Source organism: Lepidothrix coronata, unplaced genomic scaffold (genome assembly GCF_001604755.1).
Source record: "Lepidothrix coronata isolate B3197 unplaced genomic scaffold, Lepidothrix_coronata-1.0 Scaffold8, whole genome shotgun sequence".
NCBI classification, from domain to species: Eukaryota; Metazoa; Chordata; class Aves; order Passeriformes; family Pipridae; genus Lepidothrix; species Lepidothrix coronata.
Window position 1 is genome coordinate 5,972,969 of NW_016690188.1, and position 21,180 is coordinate 5,994,148.

Sequence of the window (21,180 nt, forward strand, 5' to 3'; positions counted from 1 at the left end):
TGTGGTGATGGAGGGCTCATTTTTAAAGCAAGTCCTCGATAATAAACATGATTGTCTTGGAAAAGGAAGTAGACAGAGTTATATTACAAGTTAGTTGCTCACCTAGATCAAAATGTGAAATATTTACAGAATAGCATGATAGAAATTAGCAGTTAGAGTGCTTTCAGAGTTACTTTTTGAGGAAAGCAAACATTGTCATGGCTATTGAAAAAGAGGACAATTACCCTAGCAGCCTGACTTCTAATCATGGAATGTGCTGGAACGAATGCTATGAGAAAATACTATGCCTATGAATTATATTGAACCATGAGCATGAATGATGTGTGCTCGTGAAAATACAAAAATGAGTAGGTCTTGCCAGTCAATTAATTGTATTGCTGATAGAACTGGCCTTGAATGGATCATAATCGTGGAAGATCTTAGTGTTGATTGATAAAATAATACAGCTTTCAAACAAGGCAGTTTACTGTGCCCCACATCTTTTTAAAGCTGGGGGAAGAGGGGCTATTTTATTTTTTAAATTGTCAGGCATATAAGGGTTCCTCTTATAGTGTGTCTGCTGTCATTCAGATGCTCCAATTCAGAACATTTTAACCAAATCTACTACTTTAACTGCCTCTCTGCTGAAGAATGCATTCCTAGGGGTCACTCACAGTGTGCCTTAGAGAACTACAGATACAACCAATTTCCTAAATTCTGAATAAAAGTTTAGCCAATGGTCAATCTGTGAGGTTTTAATTAAATTATACTTTTCTATCCATGCTTGTTTTGACATGAACGGGGGCTCACTTGTGCAAATATCCCACTTAAATGGCATAAGCAGCAGTATGTGGGTAGTGACATACCTCACACTGGTAAAATTTCCTTCTCTTCTCTTTAGTCTAATTTCTTCTTAGATGAGGGCAGGCTTATCAAACATAGAGGAGACGTACCTCATTGAGAGGATTTTGCAAATATGGTGTTGAGAGATGAGTGACGGGTCTTAGTTTCTCCTATTTTTTTCAGTGCTGACAAGTTAAATACAAATAAATTGAGTTTACAGTAGCTGCTAATCTGCCGGAAGTCCTGATGGTTTTTATTACTAATACTTAAGCAACCTTACTTTCAAGTGACAAAAAACTTGTTTATTTAAATAGAAATACAGTGTTATCTTTGATATTGGAAATACTTCTGCATGAGAGTAATCCTGTTGATGGCAGCAGATCTGTTAGTACACTTAAATATTTGCAGGACCAGGGGCTTCAAATTAATGGTTTAAATCACTGTCTTAAATCAGTTATTCAGACTACTCTGGACTGATGGGCTAACAAACGTTAAGCAGCCTGCTGGTCTGAAGAGAAAGCTTGACTGTTATCCTTTAATTTGTAGCTTAGGTGACAGAAACAGGAAGAAATTAAGTCATTTTTCACAATTTGTTGTGGGAACTTGGGCACATCCGAGACGGGTGTTCAGGTCTCTACTCCTGACACTGTGATTTGAAAAGATTGTTACTTCTGCTTGTTTATGAAGGCTTTTTTCTTTTTTCTTGGTAGATATATACTGTACTGTGCTACTTTGAAAAAGCAACTGAAGCACTTGAGCCAGAAGTAAATTGTGGGTTTCTGTAGTGTTCTTGCTAGATAAGTAGTACTTTGTATAGTTTCTTCCATTTTCAAAGCAGGTAGAAATGTCAACAGTTCCTCTCAGCAAAGCTGTGAGGTGAGTTAAATGAATGTTGTCCTCATTTTACAGTAGTAAAGAGACTAACCACCCATGAAGTTAGTGCTGAAGTAAGGATTAGGTCTTGGAGGATGATGCTTCTAGCTGTGTGAGAAGTCCCCTAAAACATAGTTTGTTCATGTGCTAAGCATTGCAAGTCCAAACTCAGTAGGTGAATGCAGTAACGAGATATACTTGACTTTAATTTATCAGCACAATGGTGATTATTAAAATTCATGTTTAACTGAGATCACTGGCTAGGACACCAGGGCATAATCTTACTGCTACTTTGAAAGATTTAGGAGGATTTAAATTCAAACTGTAGAGAAGCAAAAATAACTAATGTTCAAAGTATATTGTAAAATCCTGTACACGTACTTCTCTTTAGAGGCAAGGTTTTAGTCTGTTCAAGTTCTTATTTTAATTTCAAATTCCAAGACTCAAGTACCTCTCCACCATAGGTGGGAAGGTTCATCATTCAGCAGTGACATGTTTTTTCTCTCCAACCAGTTGTATTTTTTAGAGTACCAAGGTGGACACAGTTTGTACAAACTTAATATGAACGAAGGTAAACTCACCTTGAATACAGCCATTCTGAAACTGAGAAAGCTTCTTCCAGCCTTCTGGGAGGAGTTGTAGGGGCCCACATCTGCTGGTTTGGAGGGGAAGTATTGTGAATTAAGAAAGGGATTGTGAAGTAGTTTCTAGGAGTAAGAAAGATCTCTGGGTTTGGTGTCTGTGGATGTCCTGTCTGGTCATGTTCCTTAGATGTGATTTTGATTTTAATATCTAAGCATCTCTTTTTTGGGGGGAATAGGAACAGTTGAATCCACTTGAATGTGAGAATGTCTTCAAACTACAAATGAATGTCATACTAGGCAGTGTTTCATTGGTGCATACTTTTTCTTAGCTGTAAGCTATGTTTTCATTCAGAGCAATTGGATGTCTTGCCTTTTCCCCAACTCAATAAAGCATGAAAACAATAAATGGGAAGGAGTTTATATTTGTGTGTCAGTTTGAGGCATAATTTATGGCTGCATGTGAGTATAGTTTCCTGTTACCCCAATATGAAGGCTGCACCTCTTCAGGGATTTTCCATAATCTCTTCATGTTGTCCAGTGTCTGGTCTGACTGTGTTGAGGATGGTGACTGTGAAAACACTCATAGCTTGATTACTGCTGTTTTGACACCGTTTGCTTTATTTAGTGTCAAAAGCATTAATGACCATTAGTCTTTTCTACTGCACCCACCACAGAGGCTGTGCTTATCCAGGTGCATTTGTGTGGAAATTTTAAAGAAATACCTATATATACTGAATTGAAATATAAAATGGTGGAAATCATAAAAATGATTGTGACTTTATTAAAAAAAGTGTTCTTAAAGCAGCTGATATCAGAAGATTAAACAAGAACTAATCTGGGTACTAAACCGTCACATGTGGCTTAAAAAAATCTGCATTGTTTAAAGTGCTCCAGAATTTAGACTTAGGTTAGCTAGGTCCCAGTGTAAAAGGAGGTCTCTCTTTATGTCTATTCTCTCCTAGCCCCGAATACACATGCCAAAAGATGGATTCCAACTTATATCTTCTGGATACCAAGCATGGCTAAAGCAGGTTGGACTGTATTATTGTTATTCATCTCATGTGAGGGACCGTGTTGGACACCTGTGCTTGTCTCATTAGTGAAGTACATAAATGAGGGTGTAATGAAGTTACAGTGCCATGTTAGCTGATACCCCTCATAGCCATCACTGTTTTGTGTTTATGCATGCTGTGTTTGTATAACATTTTCTCACCAGTCTGATGAATGTGCACTTCCTGTAAATAAAAGTTCAAAATGCAGTCACCTGAAAGCGAAGAGGGTCAGTGTCTGAAAACAAATCTGCAACAACAGCTTGAATTACAGAATTAAAATGGGCCTTCAAATACAAAGCTGCATGGTGGTGGTGCTGGTAATAATGGGGAGGCCACTGGGTTAAAACTCAAGAGAATTACATCTAACATCTAATTCAGATCTGCCTGGGTGAATCAAGTATGGACACTTACTCACATCACATAACAATTGTGCTGTTTGACACAGTCTGACACTGTGGGGAGTCCCCACTCGGAAGTGGCCTAGTGCTATATTACTCTGGCTATTATTAAAGGCCAGGCTTTAGATGTCTCAGCAGTCTGCCTCTAGCAATTGCTGTCAGCTTTTCACTTTTGTGAGTGAAAAATCCCCCTTCAGATAAAACAGCTTAATTTATAAATGGCGTGTACAGATCTCTTCTCTCGTGAAGATTATGTATATGATGAATCCTGTGTCCTTGAGAATACATGGCTTAAAGTTGCTGTTTTCGTAGAAAGCCAGAATGATTGTGTTGTTATGGCAACAAAAACTGGAATTATGAAAACAGCACAGATAAGCTGCATCCCGTTGTCACGGCAACTGCAGTTGTGAAATGACGAAACATGGTGGTGAAGGGATCTATGGTACTGCGAGCCCATCAGAAACAAAGAGCCAAGTCACTTGAGCAGAATGTGAGAGAATGAAAAACTGCGGCAGCAAAACCCCTTAAACCATTAGAGTTCCACTGCAGGTGCTATCAGGAAGGTGTTGATTCTCTCCACTCGTGTCAGTACCTTACAAGCAGTAGCAAGGAGTAACTTGCTTGTGCAAGTTGCTTACTGCTGTTAACTTCTATTGACTTCTGTGAAACTGAGCAGAGCTTGAACACCTATAAGAAGATGGGCATTGAGTCCTATATTGCATTTGCAAACCATTTCTTTGAATGAGTGATGTGCTGCAAAGGTGAAACATGCTTTGGAGCGTCATTCTGAGAGGCCATTTCTCTCTCTTTCCAAGTCCTCACTAGTGAAGGTCTGCTGGGACCATGAAGCTTATGTTTTCTTGATTTAAACTTTGCTGAGCTGGAGGCAAGGTGTCTCAGAGGAATCTCAACTCTGCAATTATTGTCTCACAGAGCTCAAGTTTGTTGACCTATGGGGCATGGCATCAGTTTCTCTTTCTTATGTGGTGGGTTGGGAGAACAATAGGAAGAGGATTGTGTGGCTGTTCTGTTTCTCTTTTACTTCTGAGGCAAACAGACCAGCATTATATTACCAGTGCTCTGATGCAGGTGGAATACATGCTTTTTTGGCTCTGAAAAATATTGAAAAATGCTCAGTGAAGTTTCACAGGAGGCTTTCGCATCAGGCAACCTCAAATAATAGAACAGCTTGCACTTTGAAAAAAATATTTTTTGTAAGTGTGCTTTCCTTTTGATTTTTAGTTTATTGTTATTTGTTCTAAAGTCTATCTTAAACCTCCTTACTCCTCCTTGATACAAGTAAAAGTTATAAACCTGTGCCTGTGTCAATCAGCAGATGCTGTCATGGAAATAGCTTTGCTATTCCAATTTCAGTGCTGTGATTTCACCACAGGAAGTATAAGGGTAAGGGGTTTGATACAAAGGGTATCTTTCTTTGATCAAAAGAAAGAGCTTTCATGAGAAGCAGAGAAGTAAAATTTTTTTTGAGGTGAGAGACTGATTTGGTATAGGATATCTATCAAAGGTACTACCTGTAGGCTTCTTTAAAACTATGTATTGAAAAGAGCCACTTCTGATGTATGTAAAAGCAGTAATCTGCATATGCATCCAGATGGAACGGGGTCTGTGCATCAGGTTTATTCTCTTGGTGGTTGTGTTTTTAACAGGATCCTAACTTAATGATTTTTTTTTTTCCCCCTCAGCATGGCTGAGTATTGATCTGCTGCCTGACTTACACAGAATGTGAGAAGTATCCCAGTAACACACTGTATTAATGCGGACTAAAAGCAGTTTATATTACAGATGAAGCGGAGGAAGATGGAGTTCTGCAAGACTGGACACATACTATAAATATCCATAAAACTGACAATTTTATCTAAAAACAGTGCTGGCTGGATTTGCGTATTTTCAGCCTACTTAAACTGGAGATAATAGTTGAACACTACCTGAGCATGGGTCGCCCACACTGATGCCATTACCCTCTGCCCTTTAATGGCAGGTTTTATATTTAATGTTGCTGTGCTGCAGCGGAAAGCTGTATTGTGTTCTTATGTGGACTTGAGGAAATACAATACCAATGGCCAGAAGTACATGTTGCTTTAAGACTAGCATTTTAAGTAACCTGCAATGTTCTCTTTACTCCAGCTGTTTTCTTTAAGTTCATCTTTTACAAAACAGCAAACACCTACATTTGCTTTATTCAGCCTTGATCTTCATGTAAGCCTTTGTGCTGCCAGCAGTCTGTAACATCCCATCACCTAGATGCTGACCCTTTGGAGACAAGCCACAATTGACTTCTGCGGGAGGAAGGGGGAAAACGTTTGTGTATAAATACGATCAATAGATGTGACATTCCAATTCCTGTATTATGTGGACACCTCCTATAAATTAAGCTAAACTGTGAAATTGGGCGAGTTAAGCTAATTAGCTGAAACACTTACAAAACATTATTTTGATTATATAAACTGGGAAGTAAAAGTATCATTTATGTGGCTTGTGAAACATGCTAAAGCTAATCCCTCCCCTTTTCATAGCACTGTGAGCAAGTATGCATCACATAGGATATGTAATATAATGCACTCATCTGAGCCTTTCTGCCTCCCACTGTCTTTTGTAGTAGAATTTTTAAAGCCAAGTTATAAACCTGTAGATGTGTTTTATGCTGAAAATTCTTGGTGATACCTTAACTAGATGGGTACCATCAAAGGCCAGTATAATCAAAACAAGGCACTTCAGATATTAATGGTCTGCACTTCAGTCAAGTCAGCTGGAAAAGAGAGTGTAAAAACCAGGACTGTGGTGAAAATGGGATTCTTCCACTAAAATTGCACTTTCGCGAGAGAAAAATGCAGTGATTCTGGAAATATTTTGGTTTTGTAATTTCGTCATCTAGCATCTCCTCCTTAACTTCTAAAACATATATTCTATTTTCAGTGGACCCATATGCTTTTTAAAATTTAGATACTAACTCCTTGGGTGGAAAGTAGAAATAAGATTTCCTTCTGCAGTTCATGTATTAATACTTGGCACTCATATAGTACTTTACGTGCTCAAAGTGCTCTGCGGACATATCAGTTATCCTTGAGACACTTTTGTGTGGTAGGTGCATAACAATAATTCTGAGAGATTTTATGGAATTAAATAAAACTGGAGATGAGGGAAAAATCTAATGAAACCTCCATTTCATCTCTCTACCAGTGTAGGTTTATTCTCTGCAGTTTGTGTCTTGAAAATCAAGACTGGAGTTTTAGAAGTGTCCTCAGGTGAAGGTGTTTCAACATACTTGTTAGGATCCCATGTTACTCTGCCCAAACTCATGTGGAATGCTTACGTCAAAGAATTAGATTTATCTCTTATGGCATAATAAGATTTGAAGTTGGTTGGAATTGATCAGGCTTTGGACATAGAATCATAAAGGTTGGAAAAGACCTCCAAGATCATCGAGTCTAACTATATCACGTCCATCAAACGTGATGGAGCTTAATGGCAGCTATGTTTTCTTGCTTACCAAGGAGCTTAGTGTGGTTGGTCTTGTAAGATCTCCACTTAAAGCCTTCAAATAGTTTCATGCTTTAGACCTTGGTGAGATTGCTCTTAGTAAGTTTGTGTAGGGCTTGCTTTTTTAAGGGCTTGCCAAACACCATCTTTGGTGTTGCTTAAAGAAGCACACACAAGTCTCTGCATGTTGTACTGTTTAAAGAAGAGTACGGCACCTGAATCTTAAAGCTCTGCAGCTGCACTGGTTTAGGTTTATCAGCTCTATGCATTAAAGAGCTATAATTATGAAACCATTAGTATTGTCAAGTTCAGATGTGATCTACACAAGTTCCCTCAAGCACTTGGCAATTGAGGATCTTGTACATCTTATAGATGCTGGAAGTTGGCCCCTTTCTGGGCCATGTAATTTCTGTTGACTTGGAATCACAGAGGTTGAACTCCAGTAATCACTCTTTGGGGAAAATATTCCTTCACAAACATTTACCTAAAAGCTGTGATCTGATCCTCCCGGATCCCATTCAGGTAAGTAATTATTTGGATAATCTGAATATGTAAACCTTTTTCCATATGTCTTATCTTTGATATTTAAGAGTAGTCAGTGAACTGGAATCTCTCGTAAAAAGTTACTGTTGGCTAGGGATTTACCAGAGGATTAGAGAAGAGTTTGCGTAACACATACGTTAAGGAAAATTTACTGAGCAATTACATGCAAAGTGGGAGGCTGAAGGAAAAGGAACCCTTTGCAGCACTTGGAGCTCTGTGTGCACAGCAAAGCTGGCAGAATGTAGTAACACCCTGAGGGTGAAGGGGAAAACCACTGCACTGAAGTCAGTGATCTGTACCAGGGTAAGAAGTCCAGTATTTCCTACATTTGGAATTTAGGAAGTGTTGTAATTGAATCCTAGTAGCATATTCCAGCCTCCGATTTGTTTTGAAGTCACATCCTACAGCTGTCCCAGAAACATATGCTTGGCTTTCCCAAAGCGAGGTGTTGGGTTGCTTGATTTGCAGTTTGTGAAAAATGCTCCAAGAGTCTTTAATAAGGTAGCTCAATTACTTTTATTATGGCAAACAAGAGCACAAACCACTTTTAATCATCTCCATACATGCCTGTGGAAATGTGACCAGGATGTCTGAATATAATAGAAGCTGAGAAATTGTGCAAAGCACTGATTATGACAGCAACCACATCCCGCTCTTCACAATTCTGGTCCAATGTGTGCAGCTAGAAGAGCTGAGAGTTTGTGGGCTTGTTGAACTGTGGGAGATCCTTCTCATGGTCACACACTAAGGATTACTGCAGTTGCCTCTTTATTGTTATAAATTAATTTTCTTCCTTTCAAGAAGAACTGCCAGTGACAAAAGTCAGAATTACCTGGTTTTAAGTGTGGGAAAGTTGTCTGGGGTGCAAGGAGATGTAAATTTTAACTGTATGGGTTTTGACTATTGTTTTTTGGTTTAATTAAGACATACAGCTTTTAATGTTTTTCTTATTTTCAAATGAAAGCAAGCAAAAAACTTTCTCTAAAAGTTATAAAAGTATTAATTTGCTCTGAGCCATGCTGGTCTCTTTGGTAAGTTCATAATTGGGCAGGATTTTTTTTTTAAATGGGTATTCTTGTCTCTCAGGTATATAACTGCTCCATAACTGGTAAATCTATATTCATATGTTAGGCTTTGTAAAGGCATATTATTTACACAATTCACTTGAATGGCTCCTTTGAAAGCTGTGTGGCTCTCTCATGTAATTATGTATTTAGTATGCCTTGTATCCAGTGTTGGGATAGGGGGGGAAAAAAAAACGAAGCCCCACAAAAACTACTAAAATAAATAATAAAAGAATATTCTCATTCCATTTTGAAGGGGTTTTTTAAGTTGTATTGTATGCCTTTTTTTCTCAAATAAGAATCCTGTTTGATCAAGAGCTACCAAAGCTAAAAAATGAAATATGTATGGCAGGTTTTTTAATTGTGAAAGTATATAAGATGCAGTGGGAATTTATTTTTTTTATACTTGTGTCATATATATTAAATTAGACAATGCCTCTCAGAACAGAAGAGGGAAAAATAAGAGATACCTTTTCATATTTATATATATACGAAAGGTTAAAAGGGTGAAAAGTGGACCAAAGAAATGAACCAAAATCACTTTTTAGCCAGAAGTAGTTTTCTGGAATTGTTAAGTTTCATGAGACCAACATTTGTAATGTAAATAGCAGCTGCTTTATCTGATACATTTTGTGCAATGTATTGCATTCTGTGGTGACAGGAATAGTGGACACTGGACACAGTGTGAAAGTGATGTTTGTTATATTTTTGGCATTGACTTAGTAAAGTATGTGGCCAAAAAAAGTATAAGAGGAACTAAGTGAGATTGAAAGGTATTGGGGTTTGTTCTCCTGTTTTTTGTGGTATATGGTAAAAATAATTCTGAATATGAGGAATCCCAGTAAGATCTGAGCAAGTTTGATAAAGGATCAAAATTCCTGAGTCACGTTTCCTGCGAATTAGATTTTATAGAGCATGCACAAAACAATAGTGTGAAAGAGACTTTCAGGGAGAATTGTATTTGCCAACCATCCTATATTCACTTTCTAAAGTGATGAAAAAAGGAGGTGGGAAAAGACCTGTCTCCTTGTATCAAGCTCAGGTCTGGTTTATATAGTTTTAATACTCTTCAGAGCATCTCTTATGTTTTATCTGCTCCAGTTTGCATGGTAGAATTTTTAGCACCTCTTTTCGCCTCTTGTCCTTGTTTTTGTAATAGTTAGAACTTGTGTTGCTGTTTTTCTTTGTACAGCTTTATCCAGTTCCCTGGCTTATGATAAGCTGGACCAAGCAGGAAAAGTCCCATTTGTCTCAGTTTTTAAACTCTTCAGCTCTTCAGCATGTCACGTTCTCTTTCTGCTCCTTAATGAAAATATTGAATGAACGGGATCTAAATTCCCATCTCCCAAAAGAAGTAGAAATTGTTATTGGTTTATCTTTAGAGTTCAGCTGCATAAGGCACTGGACACAGTACTAGAAGGGAAATAATTCTGAACTAGGAAAGGATTGAAATAGATGTGGTTAGCGGCTGAAATTAATACTTTATACAGTAGGCCAAATACTAGCCCTTGGGGAAAAAAATTGGTTTCCTTTTGACTTTATCTCTAACTTGTGAAGATGTGCAAGAATATAGTAGGTTGCCTTGAAATAAAAGATGTTTTAGGTGCATAAAGTGTCATAAAGTTGAGTGAAGGGTCCAGACAGGGATAGTACGTTATTATACTTTATTATGTTAAAATGCACCACAAAGACAGTCATTCTTGTACTATCATCTCATTAATTTCTCTGAAGTGATTATAATGAAAATATCCTTAAACTGTTGTTTGATTTTCTTTTGGTCATTCTTGTTTTACAGTGAGCTCAATACAGTAAGTTTGTTTTCCCACCTGTGCACTATAATTGTGAATTGTAGTAGACCAAGAACTTTTGTTTTTTCCCCATGTAGAACCACTTAGTTTTACAGGACAAGGTGATATATTTCTGACCTGTAACACAATTTACTAAAACTGTGTTAGTTACCCCTAGTATATTGTATTTGCTGAAGGACTAGAAGAGAACAAATTTGATAAAAAAACCCCAGTCTGAAATGGTAATATATAATCTTGTAATGCAATGGCAAATAAAGTAAATAACCAATTTTTAGCACTAGCAAAAATTTAGCCATTGAGTGTATGTTGAGATTTGTCTTTAGAACATCAGATAATTGGAAGAGAGGGTAGGCTATTAGAGGCAGAACATCTGATGTAGTAAAAAAATGTTCCTGCAATATAGTTACAAGAATAATTGAATAGGTTAAAATAAGTCTTCCCTTCAGCTCATGGTTACTGCCCACTCAGCTCAGCCAGTGGCTGTCAATACCTCTAGCCTATTTTAATTCAAAATAAGGAAAGCCCATTTTAATCACCAGTGGAGCAGCTGGTACCAGCCTCTGTCACAAGGAGGATGCTGGTCTTGCTTGAAAGTGTACTCCCTGTATTTATTTTGTGGGAAAATACATTTCAGAGTTCAGGGAATGGGACTTTAAAATCAATTGGAAAAAGAAATTGGTTTTTTTGGTCAAATAATTCCCTATTTTATGCCGCTCAGTGTGTATTAAAGATGCTTAGCTTTTCTAAATAAAAAGCTTTGCGTCTCTGGGTCTGAAAGTTGTGCAGACATCGGAAGTATTAATGCAACTGGGAGTTAGGAAAGTAGAGAGGCTGCTGCATCCTGGCCCAGTACTTAGCAAGCGATATCAGCATTCCCATTTGGCTACAGTCCAAGCACTGTGCCTCTGTATCTTTGTTTTGAAGAGTCGATGTAGATTGACTTGAGTTCAGGAGAAGATTTTGTCACTCAGCTTTCAAGTCATGAACACTGAGCCAGTCCCTTGTTTGTGGAGCTGACACTACAAAAGTGAGTGTTTGACACGTGGCTTGCTCATTGGATGGGGATAGAGGCTGTTGAGATTTTTCAGAGATCAGTCTCTAAATGAAGTTGTTCTGTTGGGTCACTCATCTGATTTACACACAAGCTGTTTCTATTGAAGCACCTGGGGCCTTTTGTTCAGGCTTGTGAATAAGCCTTTTTCAGTCACCAACAGTAATTTAGAGTCTCTGCTTCCTTCAATAGGTAAAAGGCAAGTTCAGGAAGGACATTTTCTTCCACACTGTGTGCAACTTCACACTCATTTTTTTAAGACAGGTAACAGAACTGCATCACTCTTTTAAATTTTGTTATATACTGGAGCAGCTTCAGAAGTCATCTAAGGTGTTGGTAATTTTTGACTTCATACTTCCTAATTTTAGAACAATACTAAGTGTCAGGAATGCAGGGGTGAGTAAGGATATCCTCTATAGGTACAGAGAGCTCTGCAGAATAGCCCTTCAATGTTTTCCTTTGTTATTGTGGCACTTTTAGAGGAAGACATTTCATTGCTTTGTAAGTGCCCTGGCACAATGGAGTGCCCTACCTGCAGCTTGTAGTGACTGACTTGAGCCATAATCTCACATAAACTTTGAGTCAACACAAACCTGCCTTTCTGCTGACAGCGTGCTCCTCATTTTTCCTGCCTCTGTACCTTTCCATGCTTCAGCCAGTATAAATATTTAAAGTAACTACTTTTTTCTTGTCTATCAGTTTTAATGGAAATCAGTTCTTTGAGTTTGTTGTCACAGCATGAAAACTTGAGCCAGCTCAAGGGATGGGAAAGCTTGAGAATATGGAATAAAGGATTTCTGCAAGTCTTGGATAAGTCTATATGCAAAAAAACAAACAAACAAAAAAAACAAACAACAAAAACCCCACCCCATTATGTTATGAATCCTAGGATGGGTAATGGTAAGCAGCTGATGCTTACCTAGTGAATGCACTGCATCATCAGAGGCACCATGTAATGAATCTCCCTTGTTATTGTGATGTTCTTGGAGAGTAATAAACAAGTTTGATTTGAGTAAATTTATTAAAATGGTGAAATGCTTGACCATAGATGTCCATTTCATATGTAAATATTTTAAAAAAAGATTATCGTAACAGCTTTCAAGCTGCAGTGATACATATTACATTGCAAAGAAAAGATTACTGGAATTTCGAAGGTTTTTTTGTGGGGGAGTGTTTGGGAAGTTAAGACGTCAGACAAGGAAGTATGGCTCAATTTTTTAGCTTGTTATAATACTATGGCTGTAATTTTTTTTGGCTTCAGGAGGGGCGTTATGTGCAAATTCATTTGATATGTAATACTATGAAGTACTCAAATTTCTGAGTTTCGGTATCTTTGTAAAGTGAAGAGTTGTTTTTTGGGTTTTTTTTTTCAATGAAAATGAGGTGAGGAATTTATTTTAAGGTATCGTAAACTTCTAATAAGCACATTTCTGTAAGTTATGTTCCCCAGCAGGCTTTTAATACTATTTCTGGAACAGCAGTGTAAATTGCAACAAAGTACAGCAAAGAATGTGGTGACAGACAAGGTTAATCTCGCTGTGTCTGTCTGCACAGGACCAGATTATGGATGTTGGTGATAACCTTTCTGCTCATTCAAAGATGGGTTATGTTGCTCTTACATACTTGTTTAGTGCAAGATTGTGCAAGGTTGTCTAGCCCTCTTAAGAGCAGCAAGAAATGGTGGCTCAGGAGGCAGCTGTCATTTCATACCCATTCCAGCTGCCCTTTCTGCTCAGATTTCCTCCCATCCCCCCGTTTCAAAAAAAACGGGTGGAGGGGAGAGGATTGCAAAAAAGAAGCGTATGAGGGTGTAAAATCTCTAGCAGCTAATCTATCACATCCTTCAGTTTTCATGGCTGTCTGCCAATTTAAAATACACTTGTTTTTTCCTGCCTTGCCAGTAATTAGACAAATGCAGTAGTGCTTATGGCATCAAAAACTCTGTGGCTGGTAAAAGCAATTGCTATCATAATGCATCCCTAAATTTAATAGTAGTGGTGTAAAATGAATAAGCAGCTCTCTATTTCAAGGGGTAATGGCTTTAACTATCAACATGGCTAGTATTTTTCTTGATTGGCTGCTTTGGCTCCTTTTTTGTACTTGTGTTTGTAGGAACTGAATCAATTTATTGTAACAATTGTATTTTATTTAACAAACAACAAGGCAAGCAGAAACATGAAACTCCTGTGAAGTGTCACCAACTTCCTGTTCACTTTGGATCGCAGGTTTTACCTTTTGTCCCCTTTAGAGACAAACCCTAAACCTTTTCTTTCCCTGCAAGTATTACACTTAAAGTTGTTGTTTCCTTTTCTACTTTCCTTGCAAAGTTTCTTGCCTTTTGTTGGGCCTGGCGTGTTGCTGTGCATGGAGAAAAGGTCCGATTAATTGGAAAGAAACTTTTTATTACTGGAAAAACTCGACACGTTAGTGTAGAAAATTGATCAAAAATTAGTTTCTTGATCTGTTGTGCTTTTTTCTTGCTACTATGACATCTGTAAAGCTTCTCTCAAGGAAAAGATGCATCAGCAGTTTGTGTTCTCTTTAAGAGGTCTCAGTCTTTAAGGCCAGGTGCAGTTGTGTTGATGCCATTTGGCTAAGCCTTAAAAGTTCCTGTAATCTGTGCCATCCTGTCTCATACAGTCCCATCTCATAGTTGTCCTTTCTCTGCAGTGCTCTATGCCCAGATCTCTGTGGCTGGGCTGCTCCAGCCTGGCGGACAGCATGCCCTCGCTGCGATGCCTGTATAACCCAGGGACTGGCGCACTCCCAGCTTTCCAGGTACTTTCTGTCTTTCCCCACTCCTTTTCTCTCCATCTGTGTACGTGTGCATCTCCTTCTTTACTTGCTTGCTTTACCTCCATTTATTCTGGTTCATACTCAATGCCTCTCCTATGTCATTCAGATCTTTGGTATTTAAATCCCTCTTGTGTAGATTCAGGGCAGCTCAGTGCTGGGGCATTTCCATTTACCTTGATGTAATTTAATTATTTTATCTAAATTGGCTTGATACCATCATCTTTTCCATTGGCTTTCAATTGTGTCAAAAAATACCACTTAATTATATCTGGCAAACAGTATCCATCACACAGTCTCCAATCTGGCTATTCATGCAGTGATTCCCCTCCTATCTAAATGTTTTGTGTGCCACTTAGAGGAGACTGAGGGGGTGGGTTCATTGCTATTGTGATAATTGATGCCAGCAATTGTTTACTTTGTCTTTGTTAGCAGTAGTCTGGACATTTTGACTACAGAAAATTATTGTACAAGTAAGCTGTCCATCAAAAGACAAATAAAGGAAACCATTGGGTTTTTTTTCCTTTGGTCTCTGAATTTGTTAAATTCAAGATTTTCTCTGTCATGAGACAGCTTTCTGCCAAACGAGTTTGTTCAGACCCTTTGGGTGACCAGTCAATCTTAAAAATGCAGACACTGTCCTGTAGGCAGTGAATGAGACAGATATTGGGTGATCATCTAGAAACCTTGAGACAAGGCTCTCAAGATCATTGTAAGCATTTTTGGTGACGTGAACATAAACAGCAGAGACTGAGCAGCGGTGGTGTTACATTCACGCTGGATACTGTGAGATATTTCGTGAACTGCAGTGACTGAGGGACTTAGGAATATCTCTGTGGAGAGCAAGTTTATTGGAGCTCATGGTAGCATGAACATTTACTTGAAGGTTTATGCTGCTGGATTATACTACTGCTGACCTAAACTGTGAGAGTTAGAAAGTTTTATTCACCGGCATCTCACAAAACCAGGTGTAACGAATAAGCTAGAATCTTTCTGAAATTTTCATTTTTTGGGGGGAAAGTTAATTATGTGCCTCTAAAGGAAAGCATGCAAAGATTATTTTGAATTTGACTTCTTGCTGGAAGGGCTAGGATAGTACTGTGGAAATAATCCTCTCAGTCTAAGGGGAGGCTTAAGTGTCTTGCGTCATTTTGCTGCAACTCTTTTTGCTGACCCAGCACTGATGGACTCTGGAAGGTGTCCTGCCAGGCCTCCTTTGCTGAAGCAAGCTTTTAGTAGAGCTTTCTGGGGGCAAGGGGGAAGATGACTTTTTATTAGTCTAAGAGGACTCTGGAGGCAACAGAAAAGAGTTTAGACTCCTAATCCTGATTTGCATAATTTGACTAAATCGGATGGGCCCAATATTTGGGCTTTTGGCTTTTGAATAAATCTCAGATCTCTTTAAGCTCGGGTTTTAGAGAACCTTAGCAGTATATGGAATGTAATTTATAAACTCAAATTGAGACTTCTTTCTTTCTACTTAAGTTAGTTTTCAGAATAAGCATATATCACAAAGGGGAAGGGAAATTAACTTCTAGCTGAAGATGTTCTTGCTAATGATAGATATGAACAATGACTTTTCTGCTAATGCAGTGCATTGATGTTTGGGGTCAAGAGAGTCAGCTGCACAACCATTCATCGTGTTCTGCCTTCTTGGGATAATAGTAGGATTTTGACATTTGCATTTCTGCAGATTTTTAGAGACATTTCCATATGTATTTAGTAACTGTGGGAATTGGGAAGTATATCCCATTTGCTATCTGAAATGGTACACTGGTACTCTTCACTGAGCTCTGACTGCTATGTTGAGGAACACATTTGTTGCCAGTTGAGAGAGAAAACAAATTGCCAGCAACAGCTTCTGCAGCAATGAGTCATCCACATTTCAGTCCATTTTTTTCAATGGGCTTTGACTGATCCCCATTAACTTGCATGATTTGGAGAAAATTCCCTTCTGAGGCATGGCTTTTGCATTTTCCAGTGCAGAAGGGGAGTGGTTTTGAGCTTGCTTGAAACTGTGATGTTGCATTATTTCATCATTCTTTAATGCTTTTTCTTATGTTGAATCTTCAGGAAAGCAGTAAAGACTGTCTTGTAGCCCAGCGAATTTTCTCATATTAAGTTACTTTCTTTTTTCTATAGCAAGCTTGAAGTAACTGGAGAAGCATATCAATGTTCTTTGCTTGTGGCAAAAGAGAAGATGCCATCTGGAAGGCTACTTAGTCACTGCTGAATTTGTCTAGTTATTTACATGCCTACCTTCAGATGCTCAGACAGAAATGTGGAAAGAGGCTCTTTTTGAATAGCTCAGTAAAGTCTTGCTGACTCCTCATGGGAAGCATTGGCAGGTAGCTGATTTAGAGATGATTCTGTTAATATGTCAGGTAACTTCATTTTTCCTCTTTGTGTATTTTTATTATTGGAGACACTTATGTGAAAACAGGATCTTCTGGTTCCTCAGCTCTGTTTGGCAATCATCCTGCAGTGGGAAAGGCTAAACCCATGAATAGGGGGATAAGGAGCTAGAAACAGTTCTTTTTATATGTCTTTTATCTAAAAGGGCTTTGTAACTGATTGTCTATTGTGTAATGAAATTTCATAGCAATCAAGGTAAAAGATGGCAGCAAACTGGAACATGAACTCCTAGAAGGCACTGCGGGAAGAGGTCAAAGAAAATATTTTAACAAGAGAAAAAGGCCAGCCATTCCATTTTTAGTGTCTTGGATGCCAAATTTTACTGTACTGTTATTCTGCAAAGCAACTGAAACCTAGGATGCATGTATATTCTCTTAATAATTAGAAATAAATTTATGCAGGATATATACTCTTTTTTCTTAGAAATTTGTGCCTTGGAAGTTTCCAGATGTGCCAACAGGTGTCTGTTTTCATGACATTTTTTGTTTGAACATAATTAGTTTCCCTGTTAAAATATTTTTCCATGCATGCTCACAAGGCTCTGTTTATGTTGTCTCAGTTCTTTGAAAATTCAAATTTACATTTACACTCATCAAGTATGCCAAGGAAATGATTGTATTAATCCTTCCAAGTTTGCAGAAGGCCATAATATTTCCTTGAATTTCTTTCTGTAGTTTCTTGCATAAATGAGGAGATTTGAAGAAGAACTAAAAAGTCGTACCAAAGGTTATGTATAAGAATAAGTGCAAAGAACAGTCCAGCTCTTCCTTTTTACATAATTTACAGCCAACACAAATACCAGCTCCTGTTTTGATCATAAACTTTTTTTTGGGACAAGAGTAATGCTTTTAAAACTACCTTTGTCTGAAGCCTAGGCACCAGTGGAAAAGAGCTGTCTTATCAGCTTTATTTTGCCAGATCTGAAGCTCTTGTTTCTGTAACAGGCTCTAGCAGTCAAAGAGGAGGACTAACTGTCATGGCAGAGGTAGCAGCATCTTGTTGAATATAGAGGTGTCTCTGGAATGCCAGAAATTCACATTTTTTTTACCTGAAGATCTTAATCATAAAGAACTGCACATCAGGGTTTGTCAGATGAAGGAGACAACCTTCTGCTTGGTTTTGCAGAAGTGAGGGTGTGTGTGACTTCCTCGGTCTTGGCTAAAAGCTCTGTCCTGGTTGAGGAAAGCATGGGTGTGCTGTGCTTGGCAAACTGAGGTAAATGGAAGCACACTTGAAGTTGTGCAGCATGGACAGGATCTCTTTAGACTGAGATCACTTTTGGAGAAAGGTGAGAATACAAATTATGTGAAAGGTATGTAGTGATGGAAATGGTGAAGACGTGTACTTACTTTTAAAATTATTTTTACATTACTTTTTCCTAATATTTATATTTTTTGTGTTAGGAAGTGAAATATTTGTTAAAGAAGCATCATCAGTGAATTGTTATAAACAATTGTATCTGTAAGTTTCCTTCAGCCTGTTCATCCATTTTTGCCTTAGAAGTTGATGTTTTATTGCTGGGAAATCCAGTGTAAATGTGAGTAGCAGTATGTTATTCCTGGTTATACAGGAGGTTAAAGCTAAAGTCTCGGGGTGGGCAAACTGCATGCTCAGAAATGTGTTTGTGAGAAATACATTTGGAGGAGAGTGTTTGGCTTTGGAGCCAGTGTTTGCTGGTGTGCGTAGTTGTGTCTCTAATTGGGAGAGATACGGAGTGTCCAGTCAGTAGCCTCCATCAGCATGGAGACGTGACTGCCCTTGCCCAAGCCTGCTTTGTATTCCCCCCTCACACTCTCCCAGCGGCTGTGTGAAACCTGCCCCTGGGCTGTTTACAGTGCACCTCTAAAATGGAATCATAATTTTGGTGACTAATAGCCAGAGCGTGTGGCTCCAGCACCCCCCGTCTGGCGGCAGGCTCTCCCCTGGTTGTGAATGTAGTTAGGTGGCCCCCAACTGTTTACAAGACAGCAGAGGTGAGATCTTTGATTGACAAGTCAGAAATGCATTAGATCATTCCCTCTGCCAGTCTCTGGTTCATGCTGTTAAAAATGTCAGCCTCTCCAAGTTTGAATGGCAGCCCGAGGGCCTCAGAAGCTTTTTGTTTTCTGAGATGGAAACACAAATTGGATGTGTGCCTGAGCGCTTCATCCTGGGCTGTAATTTCATCTTTTAGCTAAGAACCACAAGGTACATGAGCAAAGCACCCTGTAAACAATAATACTGGGGAAAAAAATAAACAAGGTCGTGTTTCTGGTACGTTGATCCACTGGTGTCCTGACCTCTATCACGTTGAACATCTCCACTCTGATTGCTGTTCCCTTTGGCATTACAATGAGAGGAGAGAGACTGACACAGGAGGCAAAGATTTAAAGTTGCAGTGCTGTTGCACATTCCTTGTATTGGCTATGAAATATTGAACTGCCACAATGTGACACCTGGTTTTTTAAGCAAAGTTTCTTGTTGGACCTGTTCAGCAGCAGTTTCTCCTGTTTTTCTTTATTTTACCGCTGGGCAAGAGCAATTACAAAGGCCTGAGAGGTGATACAAGAAGGAGAAGAAATGAAGCCAAATTGCATAATTTTTGCATTTGACTCTGGCCCCCATCTGTAGGTCAGACTTTGGGGAGCTTCACTGTAGGAAGACCTAGAGGGTTAGTCTTGCTGGGGATTTCTTTAAGTAAAAGAAGCGCCCAGTGACTACAGAACAGCTTTCTTAAACATATTTAGAATTCATCCCTCTAAATCTAATGGTCTTTTCTGGCTGGTGGCATAACCTGGGTGATGCAGAGGAGCCCACCAAACTCAGAGAGCTGCTGGGGTGTGCTGCCAGATCTTAGCTCTTTGGTAGCAGCGGTGAGAAGACGTTTTCCTCCTTTCAGGTGGCAAAGAAATGAAGGGTACTCAAAGAAATCTTTCTTTGTGGATCAGTGGGAATGGTTTTAGGGTTTTTTTGGTAGTACATCACTAACTTCTAATTACATTTAGTAATTACTTTTAGTAATTAGAAATCTGCATTTATTCTGCACCCATATCAATTGTCAGAAGTTGCATGTGCTCTCATTAGTTCTCAGTCTGAGTATTAAGAAGTGTGGCAGTATCTGTCACTGAGAAATACCACCCCTGTGTGCCCAGCGCGGTGATTAATTTAAACTACATCGTAGCTACAAGGCCTCCCCTCTTCAGCCCCGGCAGTGATGTTCTGGTTACTACGATAAGGTGAGGGCAAGGTCTGCAGCACACCGGCATCAGTTTGGCTGATCAGTTTAAAAAATGAAACAAAACTCAACCGAGTTTTCCTTCCTCCCTCGTTAGGAGTCAGGAAGGTGTGTAAAGCCGTAGTGACAAACGGCATATGCAGCGCTGCGTTGGCGGCGTACAGGTATCTTTAAAGCTAGCTCCGGTTCCTCAGGATTGCGAACATCTGCTTGGAGGTATTGTGGAGCTCCACAATGCACTAATTGAATTACTCTTTTCTGGAGTTGCAGGCTGCGCTAATTGAATTAGAATGGGGCTGTGCGTGTGCGCGCTCCCGCGGCCGCGCGTGCGCGGCGCGGGGCGGGGGCCCGGCCATGGCGCGGACTGTGCTGCGCCCGCCCGGCCGCGCCCGGAACTGCAGCCCCGGGGGGGCCGCGGTGCCTCAGAGCCGCGGCCTCGGGCTTATTAGCGAAGTAACATGTTAGCGACTTCTCCCCGCTGGTCCGAAGGCTAAATCTCCCTCGCTTTCTGTGGAGGAGGGAGGCGCTGAGGGGGCACCGGTCCCAGACGGTCCAGTGCGTTTAGGTCCAGCCTGGTCCCTGTGAACTGCTCGGCTCTGTTACCATTGGATTTAATGGCGCCACGGGCAGTAGGTGCTTCAGAGGGAGGCAGTGGCACAAGATCAAGTTGTACCTATTTCTGCACAACTGGCGAAGAGCTAATAACACATTAAGCGATAATTTTAATTTAGAAATGCAAATATGGAATTTCACCACAAATTTGGAGAAGTCGTGAAGTACTTTCTCACCCATCGTTTAAATTTAAGCCAGTGTTAGTCAGAATTCAGTCACTATTTGGAAATACTGAGAGGTAGTTCTGAGTAATTTGAAAGGTACATGTGATAGGGAGAACAAAAATGAACTATTTCTTCTTCGAAACTAGGTATTTATGTGGCCCCATACAAATTTCAGGGGGATGAACCTAAACACTCCCAGTAGAAATGCAGGTGCTAAATCCTAAAATTCATAGCTTGAAGAGATACTTTGCTACACTCTGTCGGGTGGGTTTCTTTTTATTTATTCTGT

At 39.3% G+C, this 21,180-nt stretch overlaps 1 protein-coding gene across 7 annotated transcripts in view; it reads left to right on the plus strand.

Moving 5' to 3' along the window:
- BTRC (beta-transducin repeat containing E3 ubiquitin protein ligase) overlaps positions 1–21,180 on the plus strand; it is a 122,280-nt gene that overhangs the window by 13,402 nt on the left and 87,698 nt on the right. For 3 of the 7 annotated variants that reach the window (XM_017803990.1, XM_017803991.1, XM_017803992.1), the window contains exons 2-3: positions 3,242–3,310; positions 14,364–14,471. The exons of 1 other annotated variant lie outside the window; for it this stretch is intronic. In XM_017803990.1, coding sequence (XP_017659479.1) covers positions 3,242–3,310; positions 14,364–14,471 — 177 coding nt within the window. Of the gene's footprint in view, positions 1–3,241; positions 3,311–7,741; positions 7,750–14,363; positions 14,472–21,180 lie in introns of those variants that run through there. 3 more of the 7 variants (XM_017803995.1, XM_017803994.1, XM_017803993.1) reach the window with 3 other exon arrangements.